Raw genomic sequence first — 16,847 nt, 5'->3', positions numbered from 1 at the left:
TAATACTGCTTGACTTGTCCTTTGTAAGCACCATACACATCATACTGCACACGTTAGAAAATCTAAAGTGAATCATAAAAGGGAAGCAAATCGTAAAGGGAAGCGAAAACACTTCACACTACAGTGCGAGCCAAGGAAAACACATGCTCTTCAGTCAGACTCATGAAGCAGCAGGAGTGTGTGTGTTACTGTGTGTTACTGCAGTTCAGGCCAATCAGTGTGTATCTGAACACATGCTGTAGAACCACATGGAGACTCTTGTCTGTTCTGCACTAATGCTGATGTACTATTTAAACCATAGAGGTATCACTCCATCTAGACTCTAGAGCCAGAGTAAATGTTATGACTGTCATCAGAATTTCCCCATTGCTCAGTCTGATAAGAAAGACTATGACATTTCATGAGGTGCAGAGAACCCCCATGTTAAACACTGTGTGAAGCCCGTGTTTATATATGCGTATGTGTCTGCCTGTCCCCACTGAGTGAGCACATATCTGGATATATTAACCTGGTTTGTCTGCCAATCAACTGGGTCTACATCTCTATTCCTGAATTCTTTCTCATTTCATGTCTGAATAAAACATGCATTGTTCTGTATTGTGACTTTAATTGTAAGACATGTGTCCTACGTGTCATGGTAAGCATTGTAAAAGCACTGTGTATGTTGCAACCGTGCTTCATAACTGAACGGTTACGGCTAGGATACAGGATCTAATTAAACGTTATGAATGACTTAGTCCATTTATTGGCCACATAAAGTTTACAGTTGAAAATGTGTCTGGTTGAATGTGTTCATGCTAATGCACTCCAGTCAGTGCTGCCATACTAAAAGGTGTTCAGTGGTGCAGTAAGCCCAGGTTACGTTTCACCTCTTGTTACTTTAATTAAAAGGCTCTGATTAAAGTAATAACACAAAGCAAAAGAACTTCAGACACGAGATTCATTTTTGGTAAGTAACAAAATCCATAACATACAGTAAACACAAAACATCAATGGTCCTTTGCTTTCTCTTTCAATAATGACTGCTAGGATTGGAATTCTCACAATGTAACAGGATACATATGTATCCAATCAGATGACACTATAACTCCATGGCAATGGATCAAACAAAATATGTTTGTTACCACAGACAGACAGACATTGTATAACTCAATGTTTTTATCCATCATCATTTGGTATGGAACTTTGTGTGAGTCACACTGTTTTCACTATAATAGCATGACTCGTGTCACAGAGTCAGTGACTTTCATTTACAATGAGGCAGCTTCATGAACACATAGAAATTAGTGATGTGAACTTCTGAATCCACAACATATGAATTACGATTTTACAAAACTACAGATGTAGGATCTTAAATTGACCCGTTTGTCATCGCAAAATTATCCCGCAGAAACAGGATTTGAATGTTTAGTCCATAGTGCTTGGTCGGTGGTTAGGCTATTAGCTGGACATGTAGAGTGCAATACTGTTCATACAGTATATGACCCATTTCAAGAAGCTAGGCATATGTCATACATCACTACTTCACATAAGAGGCATTTGAATTTTTATTTTTATCAAAATGCGTACTTTGTGTGAACTTTCATGTGTGTAACAAATGTGTATGCCATCTGTAAATACAAATAAAATGGTTCAATTATGAGCCTAGTTGTTTTAGCCACGGAAGAAGGCAGGAACCTTCCCGCTAGCGATGATTGGGTGATTTCGGAAAACTATTGTATTTCATGAACAAACAGTAGTGACCCATCCACTTAGTTAGGCGTGTCTGGGGGGTGGTTATAGCATTTATTTCACATGACCCTTCAATTTAGACAAATGTCTGGGTAATCTCTTATAATTATAAAATATAATTATCTGGACACTTTCAAAGTTAGGTTAGGATATAGGCCAAGGACTAGATCAAGTGTATTTTTACCTGGAGTTTTTCCTTCTTTTAGGCTACTACTTAAACCACTTTTAGTCTTGACGTCTTTGGTTGTTTACTACACTACCTTACTCACCCTGTTTAGCACATGGCCTCACATGTGAATCCTTACAGAGATGGGTGGGGCTAAGGCTTAAGAGGGTGTGAACGATTCTGAATATGAGTAGACAAAGAAGAGCTCTCCAATAGGTGTACCAAAGCATTCAAGGGCCATTTTCTCAAAAGTGGGGTTACAAGTTGATCAACTTTCAAAGCAGAATTACTTCCCCATTTTTCTCAACTGCAGTGTATGATACACCATTTTATCCAATGTAAAAAAAAGTTTTTTTAAAATGTTGTTACATATGAATCGAGGCGGGGGTCTCATATAACCATGTGTTAGTGGTTTTCAGTAACTCTATGTAAATTAATATGTGGTGATTAAGATCCTACATCTGTACATAAACAATGCCAAATTTGAAAGTATTTTATAATATGTACAAAAATACAGTATATAGAAAGTTGAATAATAACAATCTAACAATTATAATATATGTATTTCAATGCCCTTCTAACTATTTACAAAGTGGATTTGAGGTGTCACACAAGCACACACACGCACTCACGCACATACACGCACCTCTAGCAGTTATATAGGACTCTTCAGACAGACAAACTGGGATTGGTATGTCTTGAAGTGGAGAGAGAGATTGAGAGAGAGTTTGTCTGTGTCGCCATGACTACACTGGCACTACTTCAGAAGCACTTTAAAACAGTCTGTTTGTCAGACAGAGAATCTACTCTTCCACTCAATATAAGTGCTTTTCTCCAGACATCATTAGTTTGAGTTGATAATGGCCTGCAACTGCAGTCCCTCACACCATCCTTATTAGGAACGTATGGTAGCAGGACAAATACACAGGTAGTTTCTGTGAGGGGAATGTTGGATTATAAATAATGTTTGGTTTGCTTCAGATGAGGGCACACAAACTTGTGGCAGTGATGAAGTTTGTGTACAGCCTAGGCTTTGGGAAAGGTTATTTGTTATGCTCTAGTTGTTAAGACACATATTTCATTTTGCTCTTTGTGATGGCCCAAATTTAGCCTATATAGGTTATCATGGGTTACTGCATTTTAGGTAATTTCAATAATTTTGGGTCAGGTGGACAGACTATGTTCTAGAGTGTGGTGTGTTCTGAAGTTCCAGGGTGTGCTCTAGAGTTCAGTCTCAGATCTGTGGTGGGTTCTCCACGGCGACGGCAGAGTACTCTGTCTCAGAAATGTGGGGCTGCTCTATGAGCCTGGTCAGGCCTGTACGTGTGGAGTACTTAAAGATGAAGGCCTTCATCAGGTCATAGCGGTAGTTCCTGTTGAGGAAGTTGTAGAGGATGGGGTTGAAGCAGCAGTGGAGCAGGGACAGACACTGGGTGAGGTGCAGCGCCACGTAGAGGGCGTTCTCCAGCCCACAGCTCAGAGGAACCAGGCCCAGCAGAGAGAGGGCATCGGCCAGGAGCACTCCGTGGTAGGGCCCCCAACAGCCCAGGAATACCACGGTATAGGCCAGGATCACCCTGCGGCTCACACGACGCTCCTGCTCCATCGCCGAGGAGGAACAGGAGGTGGAGGAGAGGGCTTGGGCCAGGAGGGCATAGGCCAGAGCGATGACAGGGAAGGGTAGGACGAAACCAAGCAGGATGAAGCTCAGCTGAACTCCCACCATCCACTCCCTGGAGTGTTCCTCTGGGTACACCGGCCTGCACAGCACTACCTCCCCGTGTGATGACCTCACCGCCTGCAGGAAGTAGGTATCGGGCAGGGAGGCCACCAGAGCCAGGAGCCACACCCCTACGCACACGCTGCGGCGAATCAGCTTCCGGCGTCGGCCCCCATCCTCACTGTCAGCGGGCCGTGTTACACTCAGGTAGCGGTCGACACTCATACAGGCCAGGAAGAAGATGGAGCTGAAGAGGTTAACAGAGAAGAGCAGGTGGGTGAGCTTACACGCCACCTCGCCGAAGGGCCAGTGGCCATGCTGCGCCAGGGAACTCACCCACACGGGCAGCGTGACGCACACGCACAGGTCAGCCGCCGCCAGGTGGGCGATGTAGAGGTGGGTCTCATGGCGAGGGGAGGAGCTGGAGGTGGTGCGCTGGGAGCGGACATTGACCCAGAGGACGAGGCCATTGGCGGCCAAACCGACCACGAAGATGAAGATGTAAAGGATGCACATGGAGTGGAGCAGGGCGCTGCGGTCGAACGCTGTTGGACACCCGACCATCTCCACACGCGTCCCGTTCTCCAGGAGACCCGTGAGGTTCAGGTCCTCCCAAGTGTCCAGCAGCTCAACCAAATCAAAGCTGCTCATCCTTCTGCTGGGAACGATCGCACACACCTCACGGACCTGGGATCTGTAGAGACAAGAAGGCAGCAGCCCATCATTCCTGATATCACTTTGTCAGTTTGGAACTAAACATCAACATAAAGTGCCTTCAGAAAGTATTCATACCCCTTGAATTGTTCCACATTTTGTTGTTTTACAGCCTGAATTCAAAATGGATTAAATAGATTAATTTGTTTTCACCCATCCACACACACACACACACACAAAACCCCAAAATGAAAAAGCAAAAACATGTTTTTAGAAATATTTGCAAATGCATTGAAAATAAAATACAGAAATATCTCATTTACATAGAGACCAGTCCAAAGTTGACACACCTACTCATTTAAGTTTTTTTTCTACATTGTAGAATAATAGTGAAGACATCAAAACTATGAAATAACACATATGGAATCATGCAGTAACCAAAGAAGTGTTAAACAAATATATTTTATATTTGAAATTCTTCAAAGTAGCCACCCTTTGCACCGATGACAGCTTTGCACACTCTTGGCATTCTTTCAACCAGATTCACCTGGAATGCTTTTCCAACAGTCTTGAAGGAGTTCCCACATATGCTGAGCACCTTTTGACTGCTTTTCCTTCACTCTACAGTCCAACTCATCCCAAACCATCTCAATTGGGTTGAGTTTGAGTGATTGTGGAGGCCAGGTCATCTGATGCAGCACTCCATCACTCTTCTTCTTGGTCAAATAGCCCTTACACATCCTGGAGTTGTGTTTTGGGTCATTGTCCTGTTGAAAAGCAAATTATAGTCCCACTAAGCTAACTAATATAACAGAATATGTAATCACTGGTCACTTTAATAATGGAACATTAATCACTTTAATAATGTTTACATACTGCTTTACTCCTCTCATATGTGTATACTGTATTTGATTCTACTGTATTTTAGTCAATGCCACTCCGACATTGCTCATCCTAATATTTATATATTTCTTAATTTCATGATTTTACTTTTAGATTTGTGTGTATTGTTGTGAATTGTTAGATACTACTGCACTGTTGGAGCGAGGAACACAAGCATCTCCCTACACCCGCAATAACATCTGCTAAATATGTGATGTGACCAATAAAATTTGATTTGAGATCATAGGTTTGAATCTTGCTGATGACAATAAATAAATTAATTGTTTGTATGATTAATGCCTAAGCAAATGAATTTCCATGTGTACTATATGTGCTTGGAGTTCAAAACAGTTAACCTAAGCTATCAGTATGATTGAAATATTTAGTGAAAGTTAAGTTAGTTATTCAAAAACCTCCAAATTACCTTAACATTTCATTCAAAACGTTCACAACATTTAGAGAATGTTATTTAATAACCTTCAAATAACCTATCATTTCCGTTAAAAGAAAGTTAATAAAACCTCCTGGGAAAACCTTCAGGGAGCCATAGTAAAATGTTCTCAGAACCTCATTGCAACGTTAAATGCATGTTCCCAGAAAAGGCTATATTTTCTCTTCCATTTAATTTTTTTTAATGTTTTACCGGTCAGGAAACATAAGGCTTCGTTACCCGAAACAATGGAAAACCAAAAATGTGCGTTCCCACAACTTCAAAGGGAACAAAATGTGCTAGCTGGAATGTCTCTGAATCTGTCTGTTTGGAACCAGGCATCAACATACATACAGCATGTCACAGTAAATGTTTGAATTATATTTAGTGAGTGCTGCCCTGAGTTCCCTTGGCTTTTCATTAATGAGACCTCAACCAATCAGTCTATTTCTGGGGCAGAGTAAGATCAGAAAATCAATTGACTTCTACACAGAGCACTGCATTCTATGGTATTTACTTCTACAGAGAGCACTGTATTCTATGGTATGTTATGAGATCCAATAAGCATCCAAATGAAATGTACAAAAACAGCTTTTTATGATGTGCCACCTGATCCCAAATAATCTAAATGTAGTTAACTCTTTAAAAACTGCTTTATGAGTTCATAAAGACTGTTGTTTTGGGATGATTGAGGAATGACTAAAAACTCTGTATCTTTTTATGTCCAGTCAGAGGGCAGCACCAGCTACAGTATGTTTACATTAGTCCCAAAACAGATGAAATGTGAGGCAATAGGATCTGGGACACAAACATTGTGTAATTCCAAAATGTTCAGCGATCCAGCGTCAGTCGGAATGTTAAACCTGATGTCGCTTTAAATAATGTTTTCCATTGATGTGCATGAAAGAAAACATTTTCCAGTGTGCCACTGCTCCTCCAGAAATAAAGTGAGGGAAGGAGAGAGAACCACAACATCATCTGAAAACATCTGAGGCTAATCATATACAGTATACAAACACACGCAAAGGGATCCTACACACTCATGCATGCACATCATGTACACATATGGACACACACTGCTCTCTGTTTTATGTATACCAGGGTCACAACACAACCTCTGACCTCTCTGTACTGTATGTCTGATTGGTCATTTTACGCTCTAGCTTGATGTCTCTCTTCCCATGACAGACACAACATGACGAGTGAGAGGTGAGGGGTTAAAGGTGAGAGGTCAGACATGAGCTATCAGTGATTTAATCCTCCTGTTCCCTATGATTGACATGCATGTCCACAGACTGTGAGACATCAGAGCGGGGTTACCAAGGGGTTTAACTACTTTAGAAACGGTCCAGCCACGGTCAAAGACAGGTCGGCGACCGCTGGGCAATACAGCAGGTTAAAGTGCATTGAAACGTGACCCGCTTAAGCAGCTGTGCGTGTGAGCTCAGTGAGTGTGTGACCGCATGGCCCACGCCAAACTGTCTGTGATTCCACAGGAGACCATGTTGACAGTGGAGAAGGGAGGGCCTATCTGTGGCTGAATGTGTTGTTGCACATGTCTGTAGCAGTGGCCCATAGGCGTGTGTGTGTTATGACTGCCTCTAGTTTCAGCAGATTCTATCAGTGATCAAGAAGCTATTCAATTGATTGCTCTTTTCATTTTTATTTGGCCCTTCACCCCTGGCACACAACCACTTGCCCTTTACTACAGTATAATTTTAATGTTCTGTTTTAGAGGGATGGTGTAGTCTAACTCAGGCCCTCATACATAAGTGTCCCTGTAATTCACCTCTATTATATGGTAAACAGAAACACCTGAGGTGCCAGCTCACGTCACATCTCTCTGATCCATTATCCCCTTCACACTCAGCCCATCTGATAACACACACACACAAAGAAACACACATGCACACACGCACAGCATCAGAACACTGCACTGATAAGCAGTCCCTCTCCCCCTTTCTGTCTGTCTCTCTCTCTCCTCATCTCCCTCTCTCTCATTATCTGCCCCTCAAACTCTCATTACAAGTAACTGGGGAATACTCAGATCACAAACCTAGAGTTTCACCATACTCCAAATACCCAATAAGGCCGAGCTGGTTGCAACATAGAACATGAGAGGCTGTATGAACATGAGCATTATATGTTCCCCCTTACTAGCTCTGATTGTGCTGATTTACTGAGGAAAAATGTATTCTATGACTGTGAATGTGGTTGTCCCACCTAGTTTAAGATGAATGCACTAACTGTAAGTCGCTCTGGATAAGAGCATCTGCTAAATTACTAAAATGAAAATGTATTATATTATACCTCGAGGGCTGCGGTATAGATGTAGGATCATAATTGGAGCCACTTTGCTACAGCAGAAAAATAATCCTGCAGCAACAGGAAATGTGAATTATTATGTGGATTATAATACGAAAAATGTATCAACCCCTTCAAAAATGTAAGGGAAAATCACGTCTGAAATTTCAATGTGGAAATTACAAACTTTAAAAGCCTTTTTAGACCTCAATTACACTACAAATGTGCATTTCCTGCCGAGCAGGACAATTTTCAGCAACAAAATAGTTATCCAATTCAGATCCTACATCTGTATTTTATGATCCCTGGTGATTCCCTATCTGGTTACACATTAGCCAAGCAGCATGCAGGGAAGATGATGCATGCATTCCAATACTGGACAAATAGGGAGCAATGTTTTCATGTGTTAATCCAAAACCAGAGAATGCTGCAGGTGTGACAATAAAAGATCGGAGCTCTCTCTTGCTGGAAGCGCTCTCTCCTGTTGGTTTAGGCTTTTGTCTTGCAAAAGAAAAGGACTCAATGGAGAGGGGTCAAGGGAGGGCCCACAAACGTCCCTATAGCTGGCAGAACCCTATATGAGAAGAGGAAGATAAACGTTTTCGTTTTGGTTATATATTTGAATATGGGGAACCTTCGTACCCAAGCGCATTTATTTGCACTTTTCTAGCGCATTTGCACTTTTCTATGGTATTACATTATCCATGCGTCACAATGCTTATATTTAAAATATACAATTGAAATATAAGAAAATATGTATATGATAGGGAACGGATTAATTTACATAAGTGAGAAACACACACTTATGTAGAGTTACAAAACCGAGTTGTTCTTTACATTGACATTACGCGCGAGAGAGCACTGAAATAATCTGACGTGAAGCTCTTGTAGCCTATCTGAGAACACATTCAATTCCGTAAACCATGTTAAAATCTTCCCTGAAAACAAACCACATTCCTTATCAAATGCCAGGGGACTCCGTGTGTAACCTGGCGACGTTTATTGAACAGGCACTACTAATCCGCGCGCCACGCTGCGAAAGCCGATGGCCCTTTCTATGGATAGAAGGACTTGAGGACATCAGAGGCAAGTAGTCACATTAGGATAATGTTTTAGCCAAAACTCAACACGCAACAATGCACCATTAGCTGAAACGTAAAATTGACTATCGGCTGTCCACGAAACCGAAATGTTAGGAGTGCAGCTGTTTGGCCCGCAACCTCTTGTTATGAAGATGCTCCTGTCAACTGGTTTACCTAGAAACTAAAATGAATGTAAAATACAATGTCTTACTTGTAATTGAGAAAAAAATGCTTTATGCGTGAGCTCTTCGATGAAATTGCACCGCTTCTCCTGGGCGAAGGGATGTCCTTTTATGCTTTGTCCAAGATAGGGAGAGGTGGTGGTTGTGAGCTCTCCGCTATGTGATTCGAATGAGTGGGTGAGTACCCAGTGTCTCTCTCCTCCCAGCTATAGTGAACCTGGCCTCGTGCCTCCCACTGCACTTGTTAAATAGGCCTAACCTATTGCGTAGTGATACGCCTCCCAAGGCAGGTCCCAAAACACATTCATTGAAGTTTCTGCCAAAAGCGAAACAAAGGCGTCTGATTTTCACTTTGTCCAACAAACAATTGCCCAATAGTCGATACACGTTTGTGCTTCATTGAAACAGGTGGATCTATTGTGTGCAGACTGCCAAAGACAGATGATAATAACGATTTACTTAGTAGACAGTCATTATCTGAGATAGGTCTATGATAGAAATCAATAAACTACTATTCTGCACATACAGTTGAAGTCGGAAGTTTACATACACCTTAGCCAAATACATTTAAACTCAGTTTTTTTTTTACAATTCCTGACATTTAATCCCAGTAAAAATGCCCTGTTTCAAGTCAGTTAGGATCACCACTTTATTTTAAGAATGTAACATGTCAGAATAATAGTAGAGAGAATGATTTATTTCAGCTTTTATTTATTTCATCACATTCCCAGTGGGTCAGAAGTTTACATACACTCAATTAGTATTTGGTAGCATTGCCTTTAAATTGTTTAACTTCGGCCAAACGTTTCAGGTAGCCTTCCACAAGCTTCCCATAATAAGTTGGGTGAGTTTTGGCCCATTCCTCCTAAAAGAGCTGGTGTAACTGAGTCAGGTTTGTAGGCCTCCTTGCTCGCATACGCTTTTTCAGTTCTGCCCACAAATTTTCTATAGGATTGAGGTCAGGACTTTGTGATGGCCACTCCAATACCTTGACTTTGTTGTCCTTAAGCCATTTTGCCACAACTTTGGAAGTCTGCTTGGGGTCATTGTCCATTTGGAAGACCCATTTGCGACAAAGCTTTAACTTAACTGATGTCTTGAGATGTTGCTTCAATATATCCACATAATTGTCCGTCCTCACAATGCCATCTATTTTGTGAAGTGCACCAGTCCCTCCTGCAGCAAAGCACCCCCACAACATGATGCTGCCACCCCCGTGCTTCACGGTTGGGATGGTGTTCTTCAGCTTGCAAGCCTCCCCCTCTTCCTCCAAACATAACAATGGTCATTATGGCCAAACAGTTCTATTTTTGTTTCATCAGACCAGAGGACATTTTGCCAAAAAGTACGATCTTTGTCCCCATGTGTCACGCCCTGACCTTAGAGAGCCTTTTTATTTCTCTATTTGGTTAGGTCAGGGTGTGATTTGTGTGGGCATTCTAGTTTTTCTATTTCTTTGTTGGCCGGGTATGGTTCCCAATCAGAGGCAGCTGTCTATCGATGTCTCTGATTGGGGATCATAGTTAGGCAGCCTTTTTTCAACCTTTAGTTTGTGGGATCTTGTTTGTGTGTAGTTGCTTTCTGCACTGCATGTAGCTTTACATTCGTTTTTGTATTTAATTGTTTTTTTGGTGTCATTTAAATAAAAGTCCAATGTATGCCTACCACGCTGCACCTTGGTCCAATCCATCTCTAAACAATCTTGACACCATGTGCAGTTGCAAACCTTAGTCTGGCTTTTTTATGGCAGTTTCGGAGCAGTGGCTTCTTCCTTGCTGAACGGCATTTCAGGTTATGTCGATATAGGACTCGTTTTACTGTGGATATAGATACTTTTGTACCTGTTTCCTCCAGCATCTTCACAAGGTCCTTTGCTGTTGTTCAGGGATTCATTTGCACTTTTCGCACCAAGGTACGTTCATCTCTAGGATACAGACTTCCTGAGTGGTATGACGGCAGCGTGGTCCCATGGTGTTTATACTTGCGTACTATTGTTTGCACAGGTGAATGTGGTACCTTCAGGCGTTTGGAAATTGCTCCCAAGGATGAACCAGACTTGTGAAGGTCTACAATTTTTTCTGAGGTCTTGGCTGATTTCTTTTGATTTTCCCATGATGTCAAGCAAAGAGGCACTGAGTTTGAAGGTAGGCCTTGAAATACATCCACAGGTACACCTCCAATTGACTCAAATTATGTCAATTAGCCTATCAAAAGCATCTAAAGCCATGACATCATTTTCTGGATTTTTCCAAGCTGTTTAAAGGCACAGTCAATTTAGTGTATGTAAACCTCTGACCCACTGGAATAAGTTAAAGAATCTGTCTGTAAACAATTGTTGGAAAAATTACTTGTCATGCACAGAGTAGATGTCCTAACCAAAACTATTTTATATATGAATGCTTCCGCTCAGTGTTTGAGATCAATTGACACTCTTTACCATGGCACTTTGAGATTTATTTTAAACTGCAAAACCCTTACGCACCGCTGCACCTTGTATACCAGTCTTCTCTAGTCACTCGTAGGCTCAGTCACTGGTATACTTTTATTTACAAAGCCATTTTGGGTTTACTACCTTTTTATTTGTGCATTTTTAATGTTCAGAAATGTGGTGGGTACTCTCTTCGTTCGCTGGACTTTATCCTGCTAACTGTTCCAAATGTCCGAACTGAATTTGGTAAAAGCGCTTTTATGTACTCTATGCCATCGTCTTGGAACACCTTACAAAATACTTTTAAACTGGAAGAACTTGTCCCGATTGGTGTTTTTAAATCACTGATGAAGGATTTTAAGGCTGATTCCCTGACCTGTCAATGTTTTTAATTTGCTGTTTTATACTCTTGTGAATTCAATGTTTTTTTACTGGATTACTTGTAGTTTTTCATGTTGTCTGTCAAAATTTTTTTTGTAATGACTTGGTGCTGCCTATCTTGGCCAGCGCGCTCTTGAAAAAGAGATTTTAATCTCAATGTTAATAAGAATTTTGTAGAGTGGTTGAAAAACGAGTTAATGACTCCGTCATTTTAGAGAATTTTGCAGTACTTCCAACCAGCCTCATGACCACAGACCACATGTATGACGTTGTGTGGGCGTGCGGTGTGCTGATGTTAGCAACGTGAACAGAGTGCCCCATGGTGGCGGTGGGTTTTGGTATGGGCAGGCATAAGCTACAGACAACGAACACAATTGCCTTTTATTGATGGCAATTTGAAAGAGCAGACATAACGTGACGAGATCCTGAGGTCCATTGTCGTGCCATTCATCCACCGCCATCACCTCATATTTCAGCCTGATAATGCACGACACCATGTCGCAAGGAACTGTACACAATTCCTGGAAGATGAAAATGTCCCAGTTCTTCCATGGCCTGCATGCTAACCAGACATGTCACCCCTTGAACATGTTTGGGATGCTCTGGATTGACGTGTATGACAGTGGGTTCCAGTTCCCGCCAATAACCAGCAACTTCGCACAGCCATTGAAGAGGAGTGGGACAACATTCCACAGGCCACAATCAACAACCTGATCAAGTCTATGCGAAGGAGATGTGTCGCGCTGCATGAGGCAATTGGTGGTCAAACTAGATACAGACTGGTTTTCTGATCCACGCCCCTACTTTTCTTTTAAAGTATCGATGACCAACAGATGCATATCTGCATTCCCAGTCATGTGAAATCCATAGATTAGGGCCTAATGAATTTATTTAAATGAACTGATTTCCTTAATTGAACCTTAACTCAACTGAAATTGTTGCATGTTGCATTTATATTTTTGTTCAGTATAAATAATACAGTATTTATAAAGTCAGGTGCCATGTTCTTTTTTTGTTGGAATTTCTATTGTTGTTCACCAGCATTCAGTCTCATTCTGAGCACCAGCGTATCCTCTTGGAACCGGCACAAAGCATTGTGGGAGCCGAATGTGTGTTGACTGAGTGCTCACCTGCTCCTCTGTCCCCCATACAGCAGCACTATCTGTCTAAACAACCAATCACAAAGCATTTAGGCCCCAGTCCATTGTAATAGCCCAGTTTGAGACATTGACTGGGAAGGGAACTGTGTCTTGAAAGGACGTCATCGTTCATTAGACAAATAAGACTGTCGGATATATATTTATATGTGTGTGTGTGTGTGTGTATATATATATTGACCATCTGATCAAATATGAACTTCTGTCATGAATTTTACAAACAGGCTGAGAAGATAGATGTCTGTAAACAAAGCTTATTATACAGTATAAGTCTATGAAACAAAGTACAAAGGAATACTATCTTCCACATTGACCACATCATCAATAAACCATCCATAAACCAAGCAGACCTAGATATTTAACACACGCTCTCATTACGATACAATTAGTCACAGATTTCAGTTACTCTCAGTACATGACGAGACTAATGATACCAATAAATAGTCAAAGCTACAACAACAACATTCACTATGATAATACGCCCTCTATTCAATGATCTCTCCTCTGAAATATGACTATTAGGTCACATGGCCACTGATCTCTAATCAGGGACTACTTTGAGCTCATAAAGGACCAATAGAGTGGATGCAGTTGTATTGTTTCTGTGCGGGTTGAAAGGGAGTCCCCAGTGCTCACGCATATCCATTGTCCTCGGTATCAGGAGCATCAGGGGGGATATAGGAAGTGTATTAGATAAGCATCCGTGGTCCTTAAACCGCTGCCAACCTCTGTTCTGTTCTACAGTAACCCTCATACAGAGTGTGAGAGAGAGCGATAGCGAGAGAGAGAGAGAGAGAGAGAGAGAGACAGAGACAGAGACAGAGACAGAGACAGAGACAGAGAGAGCGACCAGCGGACGAAGTGGTTCCTCTGAGACCCCGGCTGCCAGGCTGGATGTGTTTGTGTTTGTGTGTGTGTATCTGCACACGTCTGTGTGTGTGTGTGCGTGTGCACATCCGTGTCTGTGCGTGCAGCTGCAGAGCTAAAATAACAATTCCCACAGTACTGTGTATTCAAAACATTCCAAGCAACAGGTGTATTAATACCTAAAGTCTAATGGACTAAACCGACCTCTGATATTAGAAGGGTAGGCCTACCATACACAAACAGCAATCAGGGACACAGAGAGTTCCTTTTCTCCTTTAGAAGACAAAAGCCATACTAATTTGTCACTGATTATTGGTTAAAGGTTAAACACAGCATGTACAGTTGTAGACCTGTTCCTGTAAGGTTTCTTTACCAGTCTTTAATCTAGTACAGGAGGTGACTGTTATGAGTCCTGTGGGGGGGCTAGATTACTGTAATACGTATTTAATGATGTATCCTGGGAAACCAAAGCTGCTCTTTCTGTAATAATAACTGTGTGTGTGTGTGTGTGTGTGTGTGTGTGTGTGTGTGTGTGTGTGTGTGTGTGTGTGTGTGAGAGAAAGAGTGAGAGAGAGACAATCAGAGACAGAATAGGAGACAGAGACAAAGAGAAATAGAGCGTGGTGTCTCAGTCTCAGTCTGACTTATAAGACATTCTTTCTGTTTGGGTTTACTTATACACAGTTTAAATAAGAGCTGTTCTGATCTGTGGTCTCGTAGTTTAGTTATGTTCAACCGTGGACAGGGTGGTCACTGTAAACAGTCCTCATGTTGCACTTCTCAGGGTCAGCATGGACTGGCCTCACACAAAATGAAAACAAAGATTTAGAGATAGGGAGAGATGGAGGATAGACCGCAAGACCCAGAAACCAGAAAAAGAGGCAGAAAGAGAGAGAAAAAGTGAAAAACCCTTCATATTAAGTCCACTTCAGTGTGGCATTGTCCTCTTACCCTGTACCCAATAGGAGGGCTGAGAGAGAGGTCCCTCTCTCCAACCCCAAGTACATTATTCACACTGACCCTCTCTTTCCCCTTCCTAAACCCCATACTCCTCACACTCTTCACCCTGTCTCCACCCTCATTATGCAACTACCTCACCACAAAAAGCCTCACCCCCTCTCTACCTCCCCATTCTCCACATCTTCTCTCCCTCTCCAACTTCACTCATTCTCTTTCGTTCTTGAGATGAGAGACAACATAATTCCATGTTTTTGTGTGTTGAAGAGATGGGAGGTGCTATCCTAGAAATTCGATATATGTAGGTGTGATGTTGTTGTGTGTGTTTCATAAGAAAATGTAACACTGTGTTGATGTTGTTGTTGTTGTTTAGCGTGTGTAGGAGGATATTCATTTGATTCTGTGTTCTGGGTCAGGCTCATGCAGGTGTGTGTGTTTGGCAGAGAGTGTTCCTATCAGGTAGCACAGTCATAAAGACATTCCACACTGAGTGTCCCTCACAGCAACCTTGAATGGACCGCAGCTGAAACCTGATAACTGACTAAATGTCAAACATGCCGGAAAGGCCAGCGTTTACCCAGATGCTTTGTTGTAGAGGTATACAGGTGTGAAATGCTTAATACTTACCTCTTCTCAGTTTACCTATCGCTCAAAATGTCTAAGTAGTTGCTGTCTCTCTTTCTCTGTCTCCTTCTTTCACCTTCTCCATCAGTCTGTCGACTATGTTTACTTGTTCAGTCACTCACAGCCCCTATGTACTGCTGTCCTAAAAACATCTCATCCAGCCTAGGGACCACTCTAGGGATATCTATCAGTCTACCATCCCAGTGAAATAACTGGAGAAAGCGGTTTCAATTCATCTGAATATGACCTCTATGAATGAGGGTTCACCCAGGGTGTATTCAGTACACCGATTCTGTCGCAAAAAAATGTTGTCTGTTGTAAAACGTTTTGAAACAGATTAAACGTTTTGCAACAGAACTGGAGTAATGAATACACCCCAGGCTGTGCCTACCACAGGCTCTGCCTACCACACACACGCACACTCACACGCATGCAGGCAGGCACACACACGCACGCACACACTCAACCACGCACACACACCTTTATGCTCTGTAACTCCATATGATATATAGCCCATTAGGTCCATGTAGATAATAGGTCATAACTCTGAACAGGTGTTCCCTGAGGGCTCAGAGTGTCCACTACGGATCAGTGAGTGAGCTCTGACAGGCAGACTCTCTCAACAGAGGACAAGACAGGGTGTACACTTCAAAACCGTTCCCTATATGCTAACAGCGCTAATCCCGTAATCCTATCCCGGCGTTCCTGACGTCTGCCCCGGAGAATGCCGGTTTTATACGCTGCAGACAGAGAGAGTTCACAGATAAGGTGGCTGACTTTTGGCTCTTTTGTGCTGTCAAACAGCGAATGAAAAATGAACCACCTCGGGACTCTGCTGGAATGTGCAGTCTTTTTAAACACCTCTTGACAGAGATGAGGGAAACAAAATAAGCCTTGCTCACAGCCACAGGTACCTTGTCACCACAGCCTAGAGGGCTCAACGTTGTGTTACATTGCCTGGTTAAACTAACCAGCCACTGGTGAGTTATGAACATCTAAACAGGCATCTTAACAGACTGTCTATACTGTCAACAAAAAGACCATCCAATCTTTGCGATCTGAATCGACTACATTCCTTATTCAAACTGAAAAAACAGAGTTTAGCAACAGCAGACATAAACATACATGGGGGAGTCAACATTCAGCTTGATAGGATACAAAGAATGACTCAAACAGCTTGATAGAATAAATTACATGAAGAAATGTATACACCCAGCTATGCGGACGGATCATACAGCTGGGACATAAAACCTGCACTATAATACTCAGAAGTATCTAGTCC

At 42.1% G+C, this 16,847-nt stretch overlaps 1 protein-coding gene across 3 annotated transcripts; it reads right to left on the bottom strand.

Annotated features, from left to right (window-relative positions):
- Nucleotides 1-863: 863 nt before the first annotated feature.
- On the bottom strand, nucleotides 864-9,375 carry LOC110501640 (atypical chemokine receptor 3). Of its 3 annotated transcripts, XM_090215841.1 has the most exons (3): nucleotides 9,181-9,374; nucleotides 3,954-4,311; nucleotides 864-3,864 (listed from the first exon to the last, which is right to left on the bottom strand). In XM_090215841.1, exons 2-3 carry the CDS (start codon nucleotides 4,085-4,087, stop codon nucleotides 3,132-3,134), a joined length of 867 nt encoding a protein of 288 aa, XP_090071967.1. In that variant the 5' UTR covers nucleotides 4,088-4,311; nucleotides 9,181-9,374; the 3' UTR covers nucleotides 864-3,131. The 3 variants fall into 3 exon arrangements, with proteins under 3 accessions (XP_090071967.1, XP_021435016.2, XP_090071966.1); XM_021579341.3 differs by having other exon boundaries at nucleotides 864-4,311; nucleotides 9,181-9,375; XM_090215840.1 differs by having other exon boundaries at nucleotides 864-8,461; nucleotides 9,181-9,371.
- Between the last annotated feature and the right edge of the window lie 7,472 nt (nucleotides 9,376-16,847).

Source organism: Oncorhynchus mykiss, chromosome 22 (genome assembly GCF_057628025.1).
Source record: "Oncorhynchus mykiss isolate SJ-2025 chromosome 22, ASM5762802v1, whole genome shotgun sequence".
Lineage (NCBI taxonomy): Eukaryota > Metazoa > Chordata > Actinopteri > Salmoniformes > Salmonidae > Oncorhynchus > Oncorhynchus mykiss.
The sequence above is the reverse complement of the archived record's forward strand: the minus strand, read 5'-3'. Positions and strand labels throughout refer to the sequence as shown.